At 39.3% G+C, this 22,433-nt stretch overlaps 1 protein-coding gene across 4 annotated transcripts in view; it reads right to left on the bottom strand.

Moving 5' to 3' along the window:
• The window catches only part of LOC149259102 (histidine acid phosphatase family protein), a 364,966-nt gene that overhangs the window by 294,514 nt on the left and 48,019 nt on the right, over nt 1-22,433 (bottom strand). For 3 of the 4 annotated variants that reach the window (XM_089417454.1, XM_089417462.1, XM_089417448.1), the window contains exon 3: nt 7,657-7,793. The exons of the other annotated variant lie outside the window; for it this stretch is intronic. In XM_089417454.1, the coding sequence (XP_089273580.1) occupies nt 7,657-7,790 (134 nt within the window). In that variant the 5' untranslated portion in view covers nt 7,791-7,793. The remainder of the gene's footprint in view (nt 1-7,656; nt 7,794-22,433) is intronic. 4 annotated transcript variants of the gene reach the window in all.

Raw genomic sequence — 22,433 nt, 5'->3', positions numbered from 1 at the left:
TTCATGGGGGGATTTTGGCAGGAGCTTTTCAGGCTAGTTGGCACCGAGCTCACCCCGAGCACCAGTTATCATCCACAGACCGACGGCCAGACAGAGAGGGTGAACCAATGGTTAGAGGGCTATCTCAGGAACTATGTGACAGGGCAGCAGAGGACTTGGATTCGATGGCTACATTTCAGAGAGTATTGTTACAACACGACACATCATATGTCCATTGGTATGACTCATTTCCGTGCTTTATATGGTTATGATGCTTTGTCTTTTGCTGACATTGTTTTTGGAGACAGTCGGGCCCCAAAGGCCAAAGATTGGATCCTAGAGAGCCAAGATATCCTCAAGGTTCTTAAGGATAACTTGCAAACAGCTCAAAATCAGCAGAAGATGTACGCTGACAGCCATCAAGTGGAGAGGCATTTCGAGGAAGGGGACTTGGTGTACCTTCAATTGCAGCCATACCGGCAGTCCACTCTGAAGTAGAAGGGGTCGAAAATCTACAACCAAGATTTTTTGGGCCTTACAGGGTGATCAGGAGGGTTGGAGAGGTGGCTTACGAGTTGGAGCTACCACCAGGGAGCAGGATCCACAATATTTTCCATGTTTCATGCCTCAAGAGGGTGTTGGGGCAACAGGTTACAGCAGTTGTGGAGTTGCCTCCACTTGATGATGAGGGGCACCTAGTTTTAGAATCGGATGCCATCTTGGAGACCAGGGAAAGGAAGCTCAGAAGCAGGATAATCAGAGAATACTTGGTGCGTTGGAAGAGCTTACCGAATGAGGATGCTACTTGGGAGGGTGAGCACATACTTGAGCATCCAGCATTGAAGTTGCTTGGGGACAAGCAACATTTGGGAGGGGAGGATTGTAATGTCCCTTCCTAAATTAATTTGGAACAAAATTAATCACTACATTTTGGGGCCAATTTTGGAGGTGATGGGGCCCATTCGATTTTATTAGGAGGCTTAGACTTTAGTAGAAGTTATTTTGGTGTGGTTAAGTTATACGTGGGGGCCACCCACACTAGGAGAATACGCACTCCCTAGTTCGAATTGCATGAGGGGAAGTCGATGGTTAAGTGAGGGGCCCACGATGGAGGGAAAAGTGCTCCACGAAATCTATAAAAGGAAGGCAGCTCTCCTCATTTCATCATCTTTGGCATATCGAATTTCTCTTTGGTTGCTCGAGCTGCTTAGCCGAGTCACTTGCTGTTTAGCAAGAGTTCTTCAAGCGGAGAGCTCACCCTTTCTTCGAGGGACTTCGAGTGCCAGAGAGGTTCATCTACATTATTTTGAAGGAGGATTTTGTTGTGATTTCCAGCAATTGCACTCGTCATCTCCAGGTGGTGCGTATTTCTGGAGGACACAGTGAAGGGAGGTCAAGTTGTGATTGTGACATCTTCTAGAGTAGCTCTGGCCGGGAGAAATTCTGGAAAGGAGGCATAGGTGTTTGGTTGCCACTTTCGTGAGTTTTGGAGCTGGAGGAGAGAGCTCCTATAGAATGTGACTATGCACTTCCTGGGCCAACGGAGAGGCAACACATTGTGCACACGTGGGAGGTGGAATCTCAGCTATTATGGTTGATATTTGCCAGGAGAGTTAAGGGAAGCACTTATGGAGGAGATTGCTACTTTCCAAAGCCTTGGAGGAGGATTTTGTTGGTATCTTTGAAGACCGTGTTCTTGAGCAGTTTTGGAAGGTGTAGGGCCTCTTGGAGGTCGATTTTGGGAGGTTGGATTCAAACTAGACCCTTTTTGGGTTTTGTGGGTTTTGGTCAAGGAGCTTGGGGTTAATTTTGCAACATTTTCTGAGCACCGGAGGTGGGGTTTCTAGCAGTTCCTTTCCAGCCAACAATGCAATTTTCTGGGCAGCGTAGAGCATTAGAGGAGCAGTCATTATCAACATTTGATATCATTGTCTTATCACCTGGGTTATGTCACGCTTGCCATTGAGGCAAGCCCAAGTGAATTTCTCCATACTATTGTACTTCCTCCACTGGATTAATAAAATGGCTCAGTTGGTTCTTACTTCTGGAGTTTTATGAGTATTTGCTAAATGTTTAAAATTTTATGTTGTAAATCGATTTTTCTTTATATATCATTGTTTATCGAAGTTTGGAACATTACAATGACTTAAAAACATTTGTCCACTGTTGTGTACTCTACTGCTTGGAACTGTTGACATGTAAATGGTCAACAAGACCCTAGCAAGGGTTTTACCTATTTCATATATTGTTGACTTGTGTACTTAGGATTGCTTCATGCTATGTAAGATGACTCTCAGTAAATGGATTCGATGGAGCTTCCAATTTTGCTCCTCGGAAGCTTAGATTGTAAATACATATGGCAGAAGTCGATCCTTAAGAGCATGTTGAGAAATCGACTCTAAAGCCTACCAATCCAACACAATTGGTTACTCATCAAAAGAAGGAAGCCAAGCCTAAGAGAATAATTCTTCATTTATTAAAGGACCATTTCATTTCCCATGTTGCAGAGAAGAAGACATGTAAGGACATATTTGGAGCTTTCAATCAGTGGTTTCAAAACTTATGGGGGAAGCCCACCTTTGGAATCGTGTTGAGAAAGTTATTCCAGAACCTACCAATCCACCACAACAGTTATACACTCATCAAAAGAAGGAAGCCAAGCCTAAGAGAATCAGTGTTGATTCAATAAAGGACCATTTCATTTCGTACATTGTAAAGAAGACAAGTGAGGACATTTTTGGAGATTTGGACGATATTTTTCAAAACTCTTCTATTTCTCAACAAATGCTACTGCGAAACTAGTTTTCAGTCACTAGTAAGAGCAAGACAATTATTAGAGTCGACTACTTGACCAAGATCACTAAGTTTAAGGATCAATTGGCCACAACTATGACACAAGTGGAGGATTGGAAGTTGGTATCCATTGAATGGGTTTGTTCCTTCTTAGATGACTTCTATTTAGGGTGTTTGTGCTCGTTACTCGTGAAACCTTGCCAAAGTTTCCATTTCCAAAGTTTTGGATTGATCTAGTGCAATAAGAATTCAAATTACAATATTGTTCAAATCACAAGGGGAAGTAGATGTGATTAGTCTCATCGAGAAGACAAAGAAGGGTAGTAAGAAAGGATACAAGAAGAAGGAAGGTACAAATACAAGGAGGGGTTTGATACTTGAGTAAGGCAATGTGCTTCCATCGTCACAAGGTGGGACATTATGCCAAGCAATGTCCATTAAAGCAAAAGGGTAAAGGAGCAAAACAAATTGCAGCTAGGATAGCAACAAGTTTACAAGACGAATGCTCCTAGTTTGATACTAGCTTCTCCAGAACCTCTCATTTGTTTTCTAACTCTGTGTATATTGTTGGATGGTCTATGGAATCATGGATAATGGAGCTTCAAAATGTATGACATATGATAGGTCATTATTGTTGCAGAATCTAGGGCATTCAGAATTAAGGTGATTCTTAGCATGATAACAAATTTGTGAAGTTCTGTTACAATTTTTCTTAGCTTGATCTTCTTGTTATTATTAGTGTGTGTAATTACTTCATCAAACTGCTATCAAAACAAAGAGATAAGAACACAAAATATTTGGCTCTCTTCCAACGCTAAAACCTCTCCCTCTTGGAGAGGAAAAACCCGCACAAATTCTTCTTATAGAGATTCCAATTGACGAATACCAAGACTAGGACCCTTGACCTGCTACGCCACTCCAAGACCAAGACACTAATCCTTTTCTCTGTCACTGCTGATATCATCATCATCACAATTCTGTTACGACTGCTCCTTCAGTTAGGTCTCTGCTACATCTTGACTGCTCCATTAAGATCTTCATTACTGTTGTAACCTTCATCAAGATTATGATCTTCAAGAACAAGATCATGACTGAGATAGGATCATGACTATACATTAATATAGATTGAGATAATGTGTGCCATGATAAGATCCTTCCATCATCATCATGTTGAGACAGATGATCCTTGTCACTGCTCCTTTTTCATTATGTCGAGGCTATGGTACAGTTCCTTCTCATTATGCAGAGGTTGTGATCCTGCTCCTTCTCATTACACTGAGATAGTGATAGTCACTAAGATCCTTCTTCTACCATGAGACTAGGACTGTGTCTGCACTTTCACCGAGGCTAAGATCTCCTTGCACCGAGATCTACTGTAGTGATGCTGAGACTCTATCATTGTAACCCTTCTCCTCATAATGATGCCTAGACTATGACTGCGTATGGAATAAGTGCCTAGATAATGCACTGTTGTGAGAGCACCGAGATACATGTATATATGCATATATGTTGAGGCTGCTAGGAGACCGAATACTCTTCACTATAATGTTGAGATTGTACCTTTGTTTACCCATGCGAAGATTACAGCGATACCATTCCATTCGTAGTCCTGATCTACTGTCTTCTTGTAATGCGACGTCTCCTTCCTGCTCCTTGTATCCACACAAGACCTAGTCTGCCTGCACCTTATACCCATCCAAGGTACAGTCAGACCCTTAAACACTTGCTCTAATGCAATGCGGATCTGCTCCTTCTATACATACAAAATCTCTGAGAGAAATGTGAGTTCTGTCCTTGGCATTTGCAGATACCCTAGACGGCATTTATAGTCGTTTGTGCCTCCTATATTGAGCTGACTTGAATACATGAACCGACATGTCTATTGCCCAAGCCAACATGACATTTAATTATGTATTTAATTCATTTTTGGAGCCAACATGATGAATTCCTTATTGATTTGCTTGCAGACTTCTTGAGCTTGCTAATGGAGGATTGCCCAAGCCAACATGACATTTAATTATGTATTTAATTCATTTTTGGAGCCGACATGATGTATTCCTTATTGATTTGCTTGCAGATTTCTTGAGCTTGCTAATGGAGGATTGTTCTTGGTCTTGGAGGGCTTGCTTTAGCTTGAATACAATTTACATAAGTTCATGAAGAGCCTCTTCATACATGACTTGACTCTTTGACATAATAATAAAATCCTAAAGACATCAAGAAGAAATCTTTTGACCTATGACACTTCTTGCTCATGTAACCCATGTAGCAAGGCATACAAAAATAATTTATTCTCTTTTATTACATTATTTACAAGGATCATGTCATTATGAGGACCGAACCTAGTTACACTTTCTTCAACAATTATTCAACAAGGTTCGAAAGCAAGAGGGATGCATGATTGTGGAGCTCAGTGATGATGTTACTTGTGTAGTGAGAGGAGTTGGCTCCATTTCCTTCCAAATGCTTTCAAGTGATATTCTTCACTTGAGTGATGCTTTCTTAGTTCTTGATTTGAAGAAGAATCTTCTTCCAATTTCTTATATAATATATGTACGAGTTGCATTTGAGGGTCAACAATGCACCATCAATGAATATAGTCCATCTAGTTCAAGGGGTGTTGGAAAATGTAACTAGGTTCGGTCTTCATTAATGTATTTGAGTCATCATGAAATGTACTTGTCAAAAGAATAAAGAAAAGAATTTTTATTGTATCAATGACTTATTAAAGCATGGGTTTCATGCTTAGGTCATCATTATATTAGCCAAAGTCCCCATTGCGGACTCCTAGGATTAATATTGAGTCTATAGAGTCATTGTACGTTTCAAGAGACCCTTCTTGGGTTTTTGAATCATGTAGAAAGATTCACTATTGAGTCAAATAAAATTTATGTAACCTCCACACCAATTTGGCCTAAGGGCACCAATTTGACCTCACTTAGAGCCTATAAATAGAAGGAAGTCGAATTCATTTGGAGCATCTCATCTCAAGCTAGTTCGATATCTCTAAGGAAGATGAAGAAGTGCGAAGTGGGTCAAAGGAGTCTAAAGGAAGTGTGAGTTGGGTCTAGTCTAAGGAGAAGAAGAAAACGAAGTTTTGGAGCTACTCTTTGTATGTTTCATGCCCTAGTTTGGGAGATTGAAGTCTTCCAAGTGTTGTTGCTGTCAGTTGCCACCTAATGTCATAAGTTGTTGCATAGTCGAAGTTGTTGGGGTGGAAGTGTTGTTGCAAAGGGGTCGAAGATCTGGAAGGCTAACTTGGTGTGGAGGGAAGGTTTGGTCTTTGTCTAGGTTGAAGAGTCTCAACGAATACTATTGAAGGAAGAGAATTTTTTGATTGGGTTTTCCCCTTGGGGGGGGAGGGGGATTTGCCCTAGCATAGTGCTTAGATCTTGTGTCTTTTGTTTTGTGATCTTCATACACACATAATATGGTAATTGCTTGATGAAAGATAAGATAATAAAGAAGTAAAAGAAGCCAACATAATTCACAAGTAATTATCAAGAAAGAGGAATCAAACCCTAATCTACTTGTATTGATTTCTCAACAAGGGGTTTGGCTAGAAGAGTGAGAAAAGGCAGCCCTTACAAGTTACTTGCTAACCTAGTGGCACTTGTACAATGTACATTCATTCCAATGGGAAGTTGTATGAGCATTCTAGATTTGAGGAGGCTCACGAGCACGTATGAGTGCCCAAATCTTCAATGAGAGCATGCATACCTCCTAAGAGATATGCTAGTCATACTGCATTGGTTTCTTCCATCTATGTACGTTCTAGTTGTCTTGGGGAGTGTTACTGCAAAATCTAGCACCTTAGTGCAAAGGCTCACTAAGTATTCTAGTTTAAGGGCAACAATGGGATCATTGATCATTGTCACCTTAGCAATTGTTCCCTTGTGGGTTATTGTCTCTCCACACCCTCCCCTTCTTCTTCATTTTTGTAGTTTCTCTCTCTTGTATTGAAGGCGATAGGTTTTCTTGGAATTGGAGCATCATAAATACTAGAGTTAGGGTTTCACCTGTTGGAGACGCTATAGATTTAGCTTTGTGATTAAATCCTAGATTGTACTTGTTGAGGAGTGGAGAAGATGAAACATCTTGCCTTGAAGGACTTGTTACTGTGACGCTTGCTCGTTGAACCTCCTTAGTGTTGGCTACGATTTCTCTTAGTTTTCACTATCTTGGATTTTGGAGAGATAAAGGATTGTACCAGCCTGGGGATAAGGCCATGGTATGTACATGAACTTCACCTTTACACACACACACACACAAAATTAAGTTTTCAGCAGTCCAAAATTGTTTTATTGCAGATTTGACTTTCAGACATATTTTTATTCATGGTTTGGTAATTTCCGACACTTGTATGTCTTTCTGATTTGACATAAATTAAGGCTGAAATTGTTAAGTGTAATCTTGAGGAAGATAGGACAGATTTACTGTAAGTGAATTTCAGGTCTGATTTATGCATGATAAGATTGCCCTAAGGGGCAGAAACTTATTGGCACACATTTCGTATATTTTCACTTGGATTGCCTTGTCGATTGGGTTGTTAGGAGGTAAAGTATCATCCACCATTGCTGCCATTTTATCATATTTCTTAACCCTAAGAATGAATAAGATCCAAAAAAATTCTATGAAAGAGGTTAAACTTTTTAAGTTGCATTAATTGCCTCGATTCAGAAAAGTTTTATGATATTTTCCATTGTTACTGTGTTCTATTAAGAAATTCTATAAAAAATCATCAACATTTGTTTCTTTAAACTCAAGTGGTTGTGAGGAGGTTGGAATGAATTCAATCAATCTTCAGTAAGTAAATAAAGACCATTACAGAAATTAACAAAAACCATTAAAATAGCTTAAAATTACATGAACCTAATGGAATACCTGGATGAAGTGGAGAGATATTGGCGCACATCAAACTCTCCATTAGAAAAATCATGCAGTTGGCCCTTACCACTTACACTAATTGCAAATATTACAGTGATTACTAAACCCAAATGAAATCTCATTCCTCTCATTTTCTGCATCAAAAAAAAAGCAAAAACAAGTTATATTGAGAAATGTGAGTTTAAATTCTCTACAATTTTTTGCATACAAATTGTAATATAGAGAAATGAGTTAATGCATTAAAGCAAATGGTAACTGTCTGGATTTAATATGCTAAATATGATTGATAGTAGTGTGAATATCAATGGACCCATCAAGTTATATCTATCAAATTGTGTGCTTAAAAATGAAATGAAATTATATTAATGTCCACAAATGACCAAAATAGGTCAAAGGGATTTGGAAGTACAACCTTTGACAACAATACAAAGGAGTGCCTATAGCATCTTCTATGCAATTCTAGAATCTAAGGTTAAGGAAAGAAAGAAAGGAGTAGGGAACCCAAAGCAGTAACCCTAGAAAGTAAAGTAGATAATACCCCAAGAGGAGAAAAAATAACTGCTGGGGACAATCTTGCACAATGATCGATCTAGACAACAGCCAAGACAACAGAGATCGAGAGAGAGCAGCATCCTGGCTAGCATCTGAATCAGAAGAGGAGCAATTGTCATCCACCACCACGAATGTGCTAAACCTGAGCCTAATAGAACACTGCTAGAGTTCAATTGAAATAGAAACCTATTGGAAGCAAGGAAAGGTGCACTATCATATAAAGTTTAAAGGGTTTCTATGAACCTTTGGTAGGTATTGTGGCTCAAAATGGTTTTTGAACACACAACGCAAGTCCTCTTAAACCCTTTTGACTTCTTTACAAAAGGTATAACATGGGTAAAGAATAAGAAGATGGTTAGTCAATTGGGTGTAGCTCGAGTGGTTATGAGGAAAAGTTGTTACTCTCACCATCCAAATTCAAATCCCACTTTTTGACATATTTTCTCTTATAGGGTCAGTTGTTGATGAGTTCTATATGATCTATTCACGAGTTGTTGACCTAACTTTGTGCCCTGAAGAATATAGGGTTTATCCTAGGTACCATCCTCAGAATGGGAAGTGCCCAGGAGGTTTCCCCCAAGATTCATTACCAGGAAAAAAAGAATAGGAAAATATGGTTCAAAGTTTTCACAATAATAAATGTCTTCCCAAGTCTGAAACGCATTCTATTTTAATTTGCTTTAAGATTATATAAAAAATAATTTTTAAAATATAAAAAACAAAAAAACACTAAAAGAAATCTACAAATCTAAATATCAAAACTTAAGTAGCAAAGAACCAAATCTAATGACCCACCTACAACTATAAATAAAATACGAATATTAGCATACATACGCGACCTCCATACGATAGCTACGTATGTGTGGACCCGCATGTATTGCACTATATATATGTTGGTTACTACAGGGAAATGTATAAATTAAAGTAATGAATTAATTATCGAAATGAATCCCTACCTCACCAGAATATCATGAATATATCAAATTAGGTAGGTAATATGTATACCACCTTATATATATATATATATATGATAAACCCTTAAACTAAAAGAAAATGTTAATTTTAATTTACAAATTATATTTAAAATTAAAATTAATAAAATAATAATATAAATTAATTAAAATTATAAACTAAATTAATTTATTAAAATAATATAAACTTTAATTAAATCAAATCCTACGTATTCAAATAAAATCCATAAAATCAAATGAGATTTGATTTTATAAAAGTTACACGTAACAAAAACAATGACACAGAGATGGGAGGAAGGCGGTGGGCAGAGAAATAAAAGGAGGAAGAAAATCTTGAGGAAGGGGGAAGCTGAGAAGAGGAAAATTCTGAGAGTCTTGCTTACTGAGAGGAAGAGTTTCAATTGTTCTTAAGTTTTTGTGCACGGGGGACCAGATTGCGTCAATTCAGTCGCACTTTGGAACTAAGTACCTAGGTTGTACCCAGTTTGGTTGGGTGGTTTTGATCTTTTGGTAACGGAACAAGAGCGGGAGCAAATTGGAATTGTCTTCAAGCTATTTTTCAAGTATTCCTCTATACTTAATTTTCAAATTCTATGTTGCTTCATGATAAACTCAAGCCAAATCAAGGATGTTGATATAATTGTTAAAATAGATTTATATTAGGCAAAATAGGACCTTACACCAAATAATCTATTGTCATTGAATATATCATTTAAATAATTTCAATTTGTAATTTTCTTCTATAAAGTAGAGTCAAATAAAGAACAAAAAATTAAAAGGAACATAATAACGCCATAAGGATATGACCAAATCTCAATATTTTATTTCATGAATAAAATATTCCTCACAATTACATTAATGAAATAACAAGCATCTCACAACCTTAAGCTAAAGACTCCATAAGTTCTACTTAGAACTCCACTCAAAAGTTTTTGAGACCATATAAAAGCAGGCCAGAATTCAAATAAAAACAAGGAGAAGAAGCAAGTGTCGGGCTTCAAAAGGGGTAGATAAAACCCTTCAACTGGCATAACATTTCTGCAAGCAATTTACCAACTAGAATAGGAAAAATTAATAGCATAACAAGATACAGCAAATATAAAATGTTATACCTGGGTCTTCGGAGAAAAAGATTTCACCTCAACAATCGCTCAAATCCCTGGAGAGTAATCTTGTTGCTATTGTGTCATTAGATCCTATAGAATGCAACATATGGAAAAAAAGTTCAAATATTTTTTCACAAGCTTAGGAGAGCTTTGGCATACCTTGTACTCTCTCCCTTTCGTCTCTTCATATCTCCACTCTTTTACAGTGGCTTGGAGGATAGTTTGTTGATGTTTGTAGCTCAGACCAATACTTTTGCACAAGTCTAAGTGACTAGACGTGTGCAAGTCATCTAATTACCCTTTAACCTTAGCAATTACTTCAATTATTAAAGTAATTGACTTTTATAACATAAAGCAAGTTAATCTAATGAGACACAAAAGTTATTTGCATTAGTGAATTAGACAAATCTCAACCATCAACCACCTTGAAGATTAGACCTTTGGATTCGGCCAATAACTAAATCTTATAAAAGGGAGACAAGGCTAAGCGAGAAAACACATCTTCTAGCTCAAAACCATGCTTGGAGCTAGCACCATCAAAATTCATGTACCAAATCTGGCTCTTTGATTCAACCTCATGTTCCAACGGGGTTATGGAATTGGACAGGACAACATAGTTTCCTATGCTTGATGTTTCATAATGAGCTCATTCTGAGGGTCTTTGGGACAAGACACCTTTTTTGGAACTTTCTCAACTTCAACAAACCCATTGAATGGTAAATAAGACAAGGGAGGTTGATGCTCATCCAGGGTACCTTTTATTTGAGGAGTCTTGACAGCATCCAAGATCTTGGTCTTTTGAGAAAGGATCTTGACCATCTCAAAGATGGGTAAAGAGATTTTTGCATTGCTAATCCATTCTCCTAAATCAATATTTAGTTCCGGAAGACTAGAGGTAACTTCCTTTGTAATTTCAAAAATATGCTCCTGATATGGTTGTTCTTCAGGCAATAACTCTTTCTCATTTTCAACATTGTTTATATTGGAAGGATTGAGAGTCTTAACATTACGACTATTTTCAATAATCTATATCCAATCCTCTAAAGGCAAGGGATGTTATTTTCCAAACATATTAATTGATCCTTTGTTGTCATGAGATCGCCATTTAATATACCTTTTGCCACAGCACAAGATTATTCGTTATGGAAACTTTGGTAGGGTTTACAAAAGGACAAAGGCTAAACTATAATATTTGCAGATTCATGTGGATCAGGACGTCTAAGATCCTTCTTTGGCCATGCATTGTTGGTACCTGTGCTATTATTTCTAGGTTGCATATTCTGAGCTTGATTTCTTTCCATTTGGATTAGCCTAGCTTGCATGGCATTCATCTCTCTGGCATGTTCAATTTTCTCAAGCCAAGAGGGTAACTCCACGAATCAATTGTTTTTGCATTAAAAGAATGCATGGATATATACAAGGAGAGAGAGACTATTGGGTTTCATCTCCCAATGTCTCTTCATCTTCAATTTCTTTTATTTTGCTATTTACAATATTTACATGGATTTCTTAATCCCAAAGATTAGGTGTCAACATTTCCCCCCTTAATCTGAAGGGATGTTGGTGAGTCAAAGCATAATTTTGAATCTTTCAAAATTTTCCCTTCCAAGCGCATTGGTAAAGATGTCTGCACTCTGCGCATTGTGGAACAATGGCATAGGTGGATTGTCGTGGCCTCAACATGATGTCGAATCAGATAACATTTTGTATTAATGTGCTTGGTTCGATCATGTAACTTCGGGTTCTTGGCCAACTTTATTGCACAAATGTTATTAATCAAAAGAGGAGTTGAAAGCACTTGTTTCTCCTGCAAATCCTCCAGAGATTTCTGATCCACACAATTTCCTTTGTTGCTTCAGTTGTTGCCACATATTCTGCCTCAGTTGTGGACTCCGTTGGAACTAATTGTTTGTGTGACCTCCAAGAGACAGCTCATGATCCAAGATTCATAACGCAGCCTGAAGTAGATACTCCAGTTTCTTTATCTCCATCGAAATCTGAATCAGAGCATCCAGTCAAGCTGAAGTCACCCACTTGTGTATACTTGAGTCCAAAGTCTTGAGTTCCCTTCGAGTACTTTAGAACTCTTTTTGCAACAAACGAATGACCCTCACAAGGCTTTTGCATAAACCTGGAGAAGATTCCAACAGCAAATAAAATGTTCGATCTGATAATAGTCTAGTAGTTGAGACTTCCTACGAGCTATTTGTACTTTTTTGCATCCTCAAATTCTTTTGCTTCAATGGATGTGAGCTTTAAATTTTGTTCCATAGGAATAGTCAAAGGATTGCACTCAGCCATGCCAAACCTGTTCAATAGATCTCCAATGTACTTCTTCTGAGAGAGGAATATAAACTTCAGATGTTCGGTTACCTCAATACCAAGATAGTAGTGAACATAGCCCAAATTTGTCACTTCCAAACCTTTCCTCGGTTATTTCTTTATGGATGCAATGTAGTTCTCATTGTTCCCTGTCATCAAAAGATCATCTACATACACTACAAAATATACAATTGTTTTGCCAACTATCTTGACAAATAAAGTTGCATCATCAATGTCATAATGTTTGAAATTGAGTTTCAGAACATGCTCAGTCAATTTCTTGTACCAGGCTTGCGGTGCTTGCTTGAGGCCATAGAAGGATTTTACAAGCTTGAATACTTTGTGTTCCTAACCCTTCACAACAAATCCTTCTAGTTGGGACATAAAAACATTCTCTTTCATATTTGCATTCAAGAAAGCAGTTTTTACATCCATTTGATGGACTTTCCAACCGTTCTGAGCTGCCAAGGAAAAAAGTGTCCAGATGGTAGCCCATTTTGCTATGGGGGCAAAAGACTCCTCATAATCAACCACTTCCTTCGGTGCAAAGCCTTTTGCCACAAGCATGGCTTTATGCTTATCAAGTGAGCCATTTTCTTTATACTTGTTCTTGAAGACCCACTTGCAGCCTATTGGTTTGGTTCCCCATGCAAGATCAACCAGCTTGTAGGTGCCATTTTTTATCAAAGCATCATATTCTTTCTGCAACACTTCTTTCGGTTCATCATGAGAAGTGGCTTCTTTGAAGGAAGATGGTTCGAAATTTGTTGACAATTTTAGTTCACAATCATAAGAAACATCCATATCAATAGGTGAATCAAGATCGTCTACATCACCTCCATTTTGTCTAACAGAGCTTCTTGTTCATGTCTTTCCAACCTCATCAAGACGAACACTTTCAAGTGTCTTTGTCAGACATTTTGGAGGACCTTTCTAAGATGGCCCGGGTTGCTCAGTTGACTGAGATGGGGTTGAATCAAGGTTTAGCTTTCCAACTATGTCAATAACATCACTCAAAGTGTCATCTTGATCATTGACTAGAGCTTCATGCGGGAGAGAGAGTGCTTCAGAAAGAGATTCCACAAATTGATCCAGTATAGGGATCACCACTTCAAGATGTGGAATCTCATTATCAAACCCTTGAAAAGACTTTGCATGTGTGAATCTATCAAAGTGATCAAGCTACCGCTCAACAACATTGTTAGTCTTGGAAGATTCAAGAAAGATCACATCTCTAAATATTATAAACTTCTTATTCACTTCATCATAGAGACGATATGCTTTGGAGGTATCTAAGTACCCCAAGAAGATACCTTTGCGACTCCTTGCACCGACTTTGTTTCTTTGTTCTTTAGTGTTCAATTATGGTATGTTTTATGCTTAGAGAAATTTACTTATTTTCTTCTTATTAGCTAGCAATCACATAAAAATAAAGTAAAGTGTAGATAGAACATTAAAAGATCGACAGAAAACAAGCCAAGACAAGAGACACCAGATGTGGTGGCTAGCCAGGGACAAATCCCAATGCGAGGAAACCCTTTGATCAATTCTTCTTTAATCTTCAATAGTTCAACAAAGAGAAATAGTACAGTATATCAGATCTATAATTTTTATGACAGCAATAAGAGATGCCCTAACCAGCACTTGCAAAGTGAATCAAATGATTCACAAATAGTCTAGGATCAACCTTAGACAACCCAGCCTTCAACGAAGATAAAGGACACCCGAAACAGTTCAAGAAACATGGTCAAATCTGGTCAATGTTCAGGCAGCCCTGCGGTCAGCCCTAACCAGATTTGCGTTGGTCACTTTGTGGTCAAATCAGCCCTCCAAACAACAGATCTGATTTGCAGCTTGCTTGAGGGAGACTCCCCACACAAGGCAGCAGTCAAAGGAGGCTCTTTGTTGGTCAACGTTGTCCTTGCTTGCTAGCTACACCCTAGGTCAACGCAGAACAGACCGGCGTCCCTTCCTTGATGCGTCCTTCTCCTCGCTGTGTCCTCCTCCTTGTGGCTGCGTCCTTCTTCTCCCACTTGGCTGCTTCTGCATTAACCCAAACAAGAAAGGAGAGTGAGAGGGAAGAAGACATGATGAGATGAAATAATGACTCAACCTCTCCTCTATTTATATACAACGATGGGCATGTGTGCCACACAATTAACTGTTGGCTGACCTTGACAATTTGTCAAGTAATTACAAATAATTCATATCTCCATAAATACTTGTCGGAATCGGATGATCTTTAGATCAATCCTACACCTCTCGACAAGAGGAATCTAGGAAAAATATCAATTGCCATAAATGAGGTGACCCTCATGGAGTTTGGCCCTAGTTGCCAATTTTAAGACTCCCTCTCAACTAGGGAGAACTCCATCTGCAATCCATCTGACCATCGCTACTATCCAGCCATCAAATGCACTGCCCTACACTGCTTGGCCCGGCGCTGCTCTGCACGCCCACAACCTTGGGTGCACAGCCCACCTCCTCGGTACTGAGCCCACAAAGAGCTTTGTGGTGCCAACTCACAAAATCCTAGTACCCAGGGTTATGGAGTACCTCCCAAGCTACAAATCTCAACACTACCTATATACTGTAGTATCTACTCGCTCTGCTCTACTAGCATCCACCTCCTCCAGTTTGTGACTAGAGGTGTCGCCATGGTCCTGTAATCCTGCATATGAAACCTCCTGAGAAACGAATGCATGTACTTGCCCTGTCCTAAGAAGATCTCACCATCACCCTATCAAGCCTCCAATCCAAGGAAATAGTGCATAAGCCCTATATCCTTCATCTCAAACTCCCTTGTGTTGATTTTCTTAGTGCAATTAGGGTTAGCACAATATTTCTGAAATTCTGATAATTAATTTTGATGTAGATCTTCTTTTAGCTTATTCCAATATATCATTCAGCAATTAGAAATTCAACCATAAAGAACAGTAGAACAATAGAGATTACAACACACAAGAGAAGACAAGATTACCCTAGGAAAACCAACTACGGGGAAAATCCCAACAACCTTTTCAATAGAGAAATTCTTCTTGTTCAATGAGAGGCACACCTAGACCTATGATCAAACTTGTTCTTCTCCTCCAAGTCAAGTCACCCAATTTGATCCTACACTTCGTTCTTGATCCTGTACTTCAAAATTTCGGCCCTCTTGCAATAGCCAATTGCCCCAGAATTTCGGCCCGGCAACAGTTGCCCCAGTAACCCAGAAATTTCAGCCCCCTGCAATAGTTGCCCCAAAAAAATGAGAACCACAGAGAGAGATTACTCCACATGCGTGAGTTGCTAGAGACAAAGAAGAGAGAAAACTTGACCTTGTTTTCATCCTTCCTTGTCGTTCTTGTCCTTCGCCCACTTTCCTAGAAACTGTCTTGTGTGAGGGAATGTGAATGCGCCAATGGGGAAGGTAGTGTTGCCTTTATATAGCAGTATGTCTTGGGTGAATAGACGTGTCTCTTAGCCAAAGCTGACTTGACTTGGCGGGAAGCTGACTTGTCACTTTTGGAGCCAAAGTTTACATTACAAAAATTCAAATTTTCATCTTTTAAAAGTCGCAATGAAACTTTGACACAAAATAAATTTTCCTTTGACCCAAGCATTTATAAATCACTGTTTTAAGATTCGGCCAAACCGACTCCAAAACAGTTGAGTCAAATCGAGTCAAAGCAAGACCGCGTCGACTCGGTGGCTAGAACTGTTCGGCCGTGTTATCAAGCCAACTCGGACCCCAAAGCCCATTCATATATGCCTTTGGGTTCTATGGGGTCCATTTCCCTCTCCCAAACCCTATAAAACCTACCCAACCCCTCTCATTTCCTCATAGCCATCTCATTGCATTTGAGTGAGGATTTTGTGAAGAGTAGTGGAGTTTGTTTTTGAAGCAGCAGTGAGGAGTCTTAGGCAAGCATTGAAGCAAGAGTGAGGAGCTTTTTGGGCAGCCATTGGAGCAGCATTGAGGAGTTGGTTTGTTGGAGCAACTTTGAGCAACCAGTGTGTGCCTGGAGGTATTTCTTTTTTCACTTCTAAAATCTGTTTTTGCTTATTTATTTTTTCGCGCAAATCTGGAAATTGAAAAGAGTGTTTTTTGTGAAAGAAATGAACATTGAAGCAATGCTATTTTTTTTGTTTTCATTTTCATAATTTTTCCTTTCATTTCCAAGTCAAAAAATGGCATCTAGAGTGAAATATGTTGCTTGGGATATGTTGAAATGGTTGATAGTCAAATGCATTGCAAATTTTGGCATAGAAAAATTAAGGATGGTCCTGAGGGCATTAATACGCTGAAACAACACTTGGCAAGGATTAGAGGCCAAATTACTCCATGTAAATCACCACAAATTGGGGAGATTAGGATGGAGTTGTTAAATAGCTTTGAGAAGTTTAAAGAAGAAAAAGCTAGGCAAAAAGAAATAGAGGTTGAAATTGGGAGGAAGGGGAGTATACAAAAAATGATGGCTACCAACCCCGTTCACCATATTATGAGCCTATGTTTGATGCCATATTCGCTGCTGGAAAAGGATTCAAAGGCCCTACTATGCATGAGATAAGGGGGTATCGTTTGCATAAAGAAATTTTCTCCATTAATGAGTATTTCAAAGACTCATGAGCAAGAACAGGATGTACCATCATGTCAGATAGATGGACTGATCAAAGGAACCATACCATCATAAACTTTCTTATCTTTTGCCCACAGGGAACCATGTTTCTAAAATCAGTTGATGCATCTGATAAGGTGAAATATGGAGAATTGTTGTTTCAGCTATTGGATGAGGTTGTTGAGGAGGTGGGGGTGGCTAATGTTGTTCAAGTCATCACACATAATGCCTCTAACTATGTTCTTGTTGGTAAACTGTTAGAGGAAAAACACAAAACCATATTTTGGACCCCATGTGCTGCACATTACATAGACCTCATGCTTGAGGATATTGGCAAATTAAAATGGGTCAAAAACATTGTAAATCATGCCAAAAGCATAACAAAATTTATCTACAATCATTCATAAATTTTGAGTCTGATGAGGAGACACACAAGGGGCAGGGATATTATTAGGCTTGCCATCACTAGATTTGCAACTCATTTTTTGACATTGCAATCTATGCTTTCACAACATAGAAACTTACAAAAGATATTTTCCAGTGATGAATGGAAACAAAGCCAGTGGTATGACAAATAGGAAGGCAAAGAATTGAAAAAGAAAGTTAATGAAGAAATATTTTCGAGAAAGGCAGCAGAGATTGTGAAGGTTTTTGAACCACTGGTTAAGATGTTGCAGTTGGTGGATGGGGAAAGATTGGCTATGGGTTTCATTTATGAGGCTATGGATCAAACAAAGGAGCAAATAAAGAGGGCATACGAAGATAAAGTTGCTAAGTATGGACCCATTTGGGCAATCATTGATGAAAGATGGAACAATCAACTCCATCGCCCTATAGATGCAACTGGGTATTTTTTGAACCCACAATATCATTATAAAGCTCAGGCAGCAAGAGCTTTGAGTGGAGAGGTTAGAGATGGATTGATTGATTGCATTGAACGCATGATCCCATTGGAGTGTGATCAGCTAGAGATACACCGACAGATCACAACCTTCAGCAAAGCCACAGGTACCTTTGGGAAGAACCTAGCAAAGATTGCAAGGGAAGCAGATGAGCCAGGTAAACAAAAATTTCAATTTTCAATTTCTTAATACTTATTTTGTTCAATTATTTATAATTTGAAAGTTGGATATAATTTGTTGAAAGTTGAAACTTGAATTAACTCATTACAATACTATGTTTTTTGCAGCACAATGATGGGAGGCTTTTGGTAGCCATTGTCCTCAATTGCATAAGTTTGCAATTCGTATTTTGAGTCAAACTTGTAGTGCTATTGGGTGTGAGCGCAATTGGTCTGTCTTTGAGAGGATTCGCACAAAGAAGAGAAACCGTTTGGATCAAAAATGGTTAAATGATCTAGTCTATGTCCAATACAACCTTTGCCTCAGACGCAACCAATTGTTGAACAAAAGACTTGATTCAGATCCCATTGTGTTATAGAAGATATTGATCCAACATCAAATTGGGTAGTGGAGAGTCATCCAGCAGAATTTGATTCTGATGAGGATTTTGATTTGGATTTACAAGCGGTGGCATCACTTGAACAAAATGTTCAGTTGAATGCAGATCCACTTGTACCAGCCTCAGGCCCAGCCCCAAGTCCTCCAGTTGCAAGCGCTTCCTCCGCTCAACCACGACGGAAGCCCATATCTTGTCTATCTCAACGTGCAGTTGTTGCACAGCCTGTTAGTGCTACCACTACTATAGTTGCAAATGGAGATCGTGATGAGGAGGAGACATGGGTTTCCCTGTCTGACTCTGATTCAGAGGTTGAGACAGATGATGTTGGCTCCTCTAGCAGTAGCCAGTAGTACTGGTCAGTGGTGACTAGTGATGTTTCACAGTTTACTTTTGTTGTAGAGGCCATTTCTAGCCTCCTTGGTTATGTGTTTTTGTTTTGATCTCTATATCATCATCATGTATGTATTGGACAATGCACTGGGTGCCATTTTGATATAATGGATATATTCATGAGCCTACTTTGATCATATGTTGTCTTCTATCTATATTCTAAAGCTTTGTGTTCGGAAACATGAATGAAAATCTTTAAAATTATGTTTTTTATGAAATTAAAAAAAAAAAAATTAATATATTTTTTACAACGACAGAATCATTGAAATCAAACAGATCGAGTCGATACGAAGTCGGAGTCAGAGTCGGTGTTGACCCTTGGTTGTTTCCGAGTCGGAGTCGGAGTTTTAAAACATTGTTATAAATATGCATTACAATCATAATTCAATTACATCAAATAACCAAATATACATTATGAAGACCGAGCATAGTTACAAATTCAACATTCCCTCTTAACTAGGGAGGTATTCCTAATAACTGTCATAGATGTTCTCAAATTCAACAAAGTTCTCTAATACATTATTACCAACATCGTCATTTATCATCAGCATAAGCTAGTGGCCATACCTAGGGCAATACCAAACCCATGGCAATGTCATCAGCATATCAGGACTCATTCCTCCAGAGGGATCGGTCCTCAAATCCCTTCGCCTCTACCTAGGCCAAAAATGTTGAGACCCTTAACTAGCAAGCACTCACTCACCCTTCCTGGTGAGGTCTTTGGGCCAAGACCTCACTCAACCCCTTCCTAGTTGGTGATGGGATCTAAATGTTGAAAGGAACTCACTCCACCCTTCTTGATGTGTGATCAGGGTCCAGGACCTCACTCTACCCTTCTAGTGTGTGATCGGGGTCCAGATGCTAAAGGACTCACTCCACCATGTTTGGTGTGTGATTAAGGTCCAAGACCTCACTCCACCATTCCTAGTGTGTGATCAAGGTCCACCTCCAAGAGACACTCACTCAACATTGCATGTTGAGCCATTTAGGTCTCTTCGACCCATTCTCCCTTCCAGGAGAATGTCCATCCATATTGCAGACATATCAGCACTCCCTCTCAACGAAAGGAGTAATCTCCATGAGCCCCAGCTTGTCTCTGAGGTACACAAACTTGTCTCTTGGCAATGGCTTTATCAAAACATCAGTTGTTCAAGCCTTATTGCTCTCCTCTGCACCATGTCACGAATGTAGTGGTAAATGATCTCAATATGCTTTGACCTATCATGCAACACAGAATTCTCTGAAAGCTTCACACATCTTCTATTATTGCAGTATATCATCGTTGGTTCCAACTCTTGGTTGAACAATCATGCAAACAACTTATGGAGCCATGCTGCTTTGATATAAGACTCATTGGCTGCAATGTACTCCACTTCAGCAATGTTGAGTGCAATCGACCTCTATTTCTTACTCATCACGATATCAACACATACTCCTGAGGTACTCTTCCTATCCTCGGCACTTCTTGCCCAATCAGTGTAGTATATCCCTGAAGTTATACATCCTTGTTTGCAACATACCTGAAGTTCACTGTAACACGCAAATATCTCAAGATGTGCTTTGCTACAATCCAATGCATGTGCCTCGGTTCCACCTGGAACTGGCACAAGGTGTTTATAGCAAAGTAGATGTATGGCCTAGTGTTAACCAAATACATCAACATACCAATCAGTCGCTAGTGCATAGATGGATCTACCAATCTATAGTCGGAGAGGGGGGGTGAATCAGTATTTCATTTTATGTTGTTCTTTTTATTACCAAAACATATATATATATATATATATGGAACACAGAAATAGATAGTTGAAATAAATGCTTTTATTAACACAAACAGTGCAATGAAATAAATACAATATATAGCTGGTTGCAATCAGTTGCCAAGCACCAACTTGGACTTTTGTGAGGCTCCAACCTCCAGAGCACCAACTCTGTTCTTCCAAGGCAATAGTTCTGCACTTAGGAGCACCAACTCCCAAGGATTCCAGTCCTTTCAATTATGAGGCTCCAACCCCGTGGGCTCCAACCCAAACCTAATATAAACTATTTTGTCGTAGTTCTCTGCTCCCAAACCTGCTGAGCTTCTGCTTAACTCATGTCCTCCTACTTCTCCTACCTCTGCCTGAACTTCGGCTTCCTCTCACACTGATTATTCGCTCACACTTCCTTGTTTTTTCCTGTTTTTGTATTCTTGATGCCTCTGACTGTTCGTTTCTGCTTCCCACTGACTCTTCAACTTCTTCAACGCTCACTTCAGCTTCCTCTTCGTTGGCTTGTCCTTTGGCTTCCCTCTTCTTCATTGATTTGGCTTTTTGGTTTCCTCTACGCTGGCTTTCCATTCGGCTTCCTGGCTTTTCAGTCGTTGTATGTTAAAAAATTGTAACAGAGCCCCGTTTTTTCAATGATAATAGGCATACACAGAGACTGTATTATTTAACGGACATGCCACGTCCCAATTGCAATCGCAATCGGATTTAGTTCAGCCTCCTGAACTATCGGGAGCATTTCTTAATGCATTTTTGCTTTCAAAACCCTGTGCAAGGCATATATTCAAATACACAGGAAATATGAGAAAAACCAGCGAAAACGTTAGAGGGCGGACTTCAAATTTATTTCACCCTCATCTATACCTGCATCGGGTCCGTAGTGAAATCGCAATCGGCAGTCGCAGCATATCGCGCCATCCCTTTATAACTTGCAATGGTCACTTCTGACATGGCGGACGCAATATAGCATTAAGTCAAGTGTAATGTTGCATCGGGTCCGCAACATTCATCGCAATCGGCGCTTGCCCTTGGCGGAGGTCCGATGCGATATCGTTAATCGCTATCGGCGATTGCAATGGGCCACTTAACACTTTATAACTCCCGCTCCCGAAGTGCCGATGCGATATATGTCGGCAATCACAAATCGCAAAGGTTCAGGTCTAGACCTTAACATAGACCACTCACTTATAGCGATGCGATAATATGTGCCAGACCCGATAAGACTCAACACTCCCATGCATAAAATTTCAAGTCCGCTTTCCCGAATCTGCTAAGTGTTTATCGTGATTTCTCTGTGTAAAAGGCATTCGGCGATAAACAAATAAATACATGCTATATGGGTTCTACGAACCCGATAGCGTTAAAACTTCCGCCTCCAATAGTGTATTTGCAATACACCCAAGTCTTCCGCCTCCGATAGAGTATTCTTTGGCATTCTTGCTCCGATAGCTCTGTCTGCTTCCTCCGATGGCTCCGATAGCTCTGATTGCTTCCTCCAATGGCTCTGTCTACTCTTTGCTTTGTTTGCTCCTCTGATGGCTCTGTCTGCTCCTCTTGGCTCCTTCGATAGCTCTGTTTGCTCCTCTGATGGCTCTGTTTGCTCCTCTT

This window comes from Pinus tabuliformis, chromosome 6, assembly GCF_031772625.1.
Source record: "Pinus tabuliformis cultivar Carrire ecotype Pingquan chromosome 6, CPIR1, whole genome shotgun sequence".
NCBI classification, from domain to species: Eukaryota; Viridiplantae; Streptophyta; class Pinopsida; order Pinales; family Pinaceae; genus Pinus; species Pinus tabuliformis.
The sequence above is the reverse complement of the archived record's forward strand: the minus strand, read 5'-3'. Positions and strand labels throughout refer to the sequence as shown.